We start from the raw sequence: 465 nt of genomic DNA on the forward strand, positions 1-465 counted from the left end.
GTTTATGTGTGGAGTGGGTTGCGACTCAGCAGCCGGCTTTTTGTCGGTGCGTCGTGCGCTAATAGGATTCCGGACTTGATACAATTGTTTATTTACAACAAAGACACACAATGCATAAGGTTGAAAGCCTACGAGTGACGTCGTAACATCCCTAAAAAGGAAGGCGTTTATGTATAGGAAGCGTTATTAGGGTCGCAGGGTTGACATGGATGGTACGACCGTGGCAGACGCGATACGCGTAAGAAAATTAAATGTATCGATGAGTAAAAGGAGTGCTCGACTCACCCGGGCATTGAGCCGGTCAGGTGCCTTAGTAGTAAAACGTACTATGTTTAAAGAAACTGGGGCGGGCCTTCAGCTATGGGCCCAGACGGGCGACGTTCCGCTGCGCGTCACGGTGATGCGGTACCCTCGACTGCTCTCACTTCATAAATGTTGCACGATAGTGAATGATCAAATTAATGA

General features: G+C 48.4%; 1 protein-coding gene across 1 annotated transcript in view; it reads left to right on the top strand.

Annotated features, from left to right (window-relative positions):
* The first annotated feature begins 205 nt into the window (after positions 1-205).
* Positions 206-465, top strand: part of LOC113472772 — a 5,334-nt gene continuing 5,074 nt past the window's right edge. Inside the window, exon 1 of the mRNA XM_026832563.1 lies at positions 206-238. Coding sequence (XP_026688364.1) covers positions 206-238 — 33 coding nt within the window. The remainder of the gene's footprint in view (positions 239-465) is intronic.

This window comes from Diaphorina citri, unplaced genomic scaffold (assembly GCF_000475195.1).
Source record: "Diaphorina citri unplaced genomic scaffold, Diaci psyllid genome assembly version 1.1 scaffold8227, whole genome shotgun sequence".
Lineage (NCBI taxonomy): Eukaryota > Metazoa > Arthropoda > Insecta > Hemiptera > Psyllidae > Diaphorina > Diaphorina citri.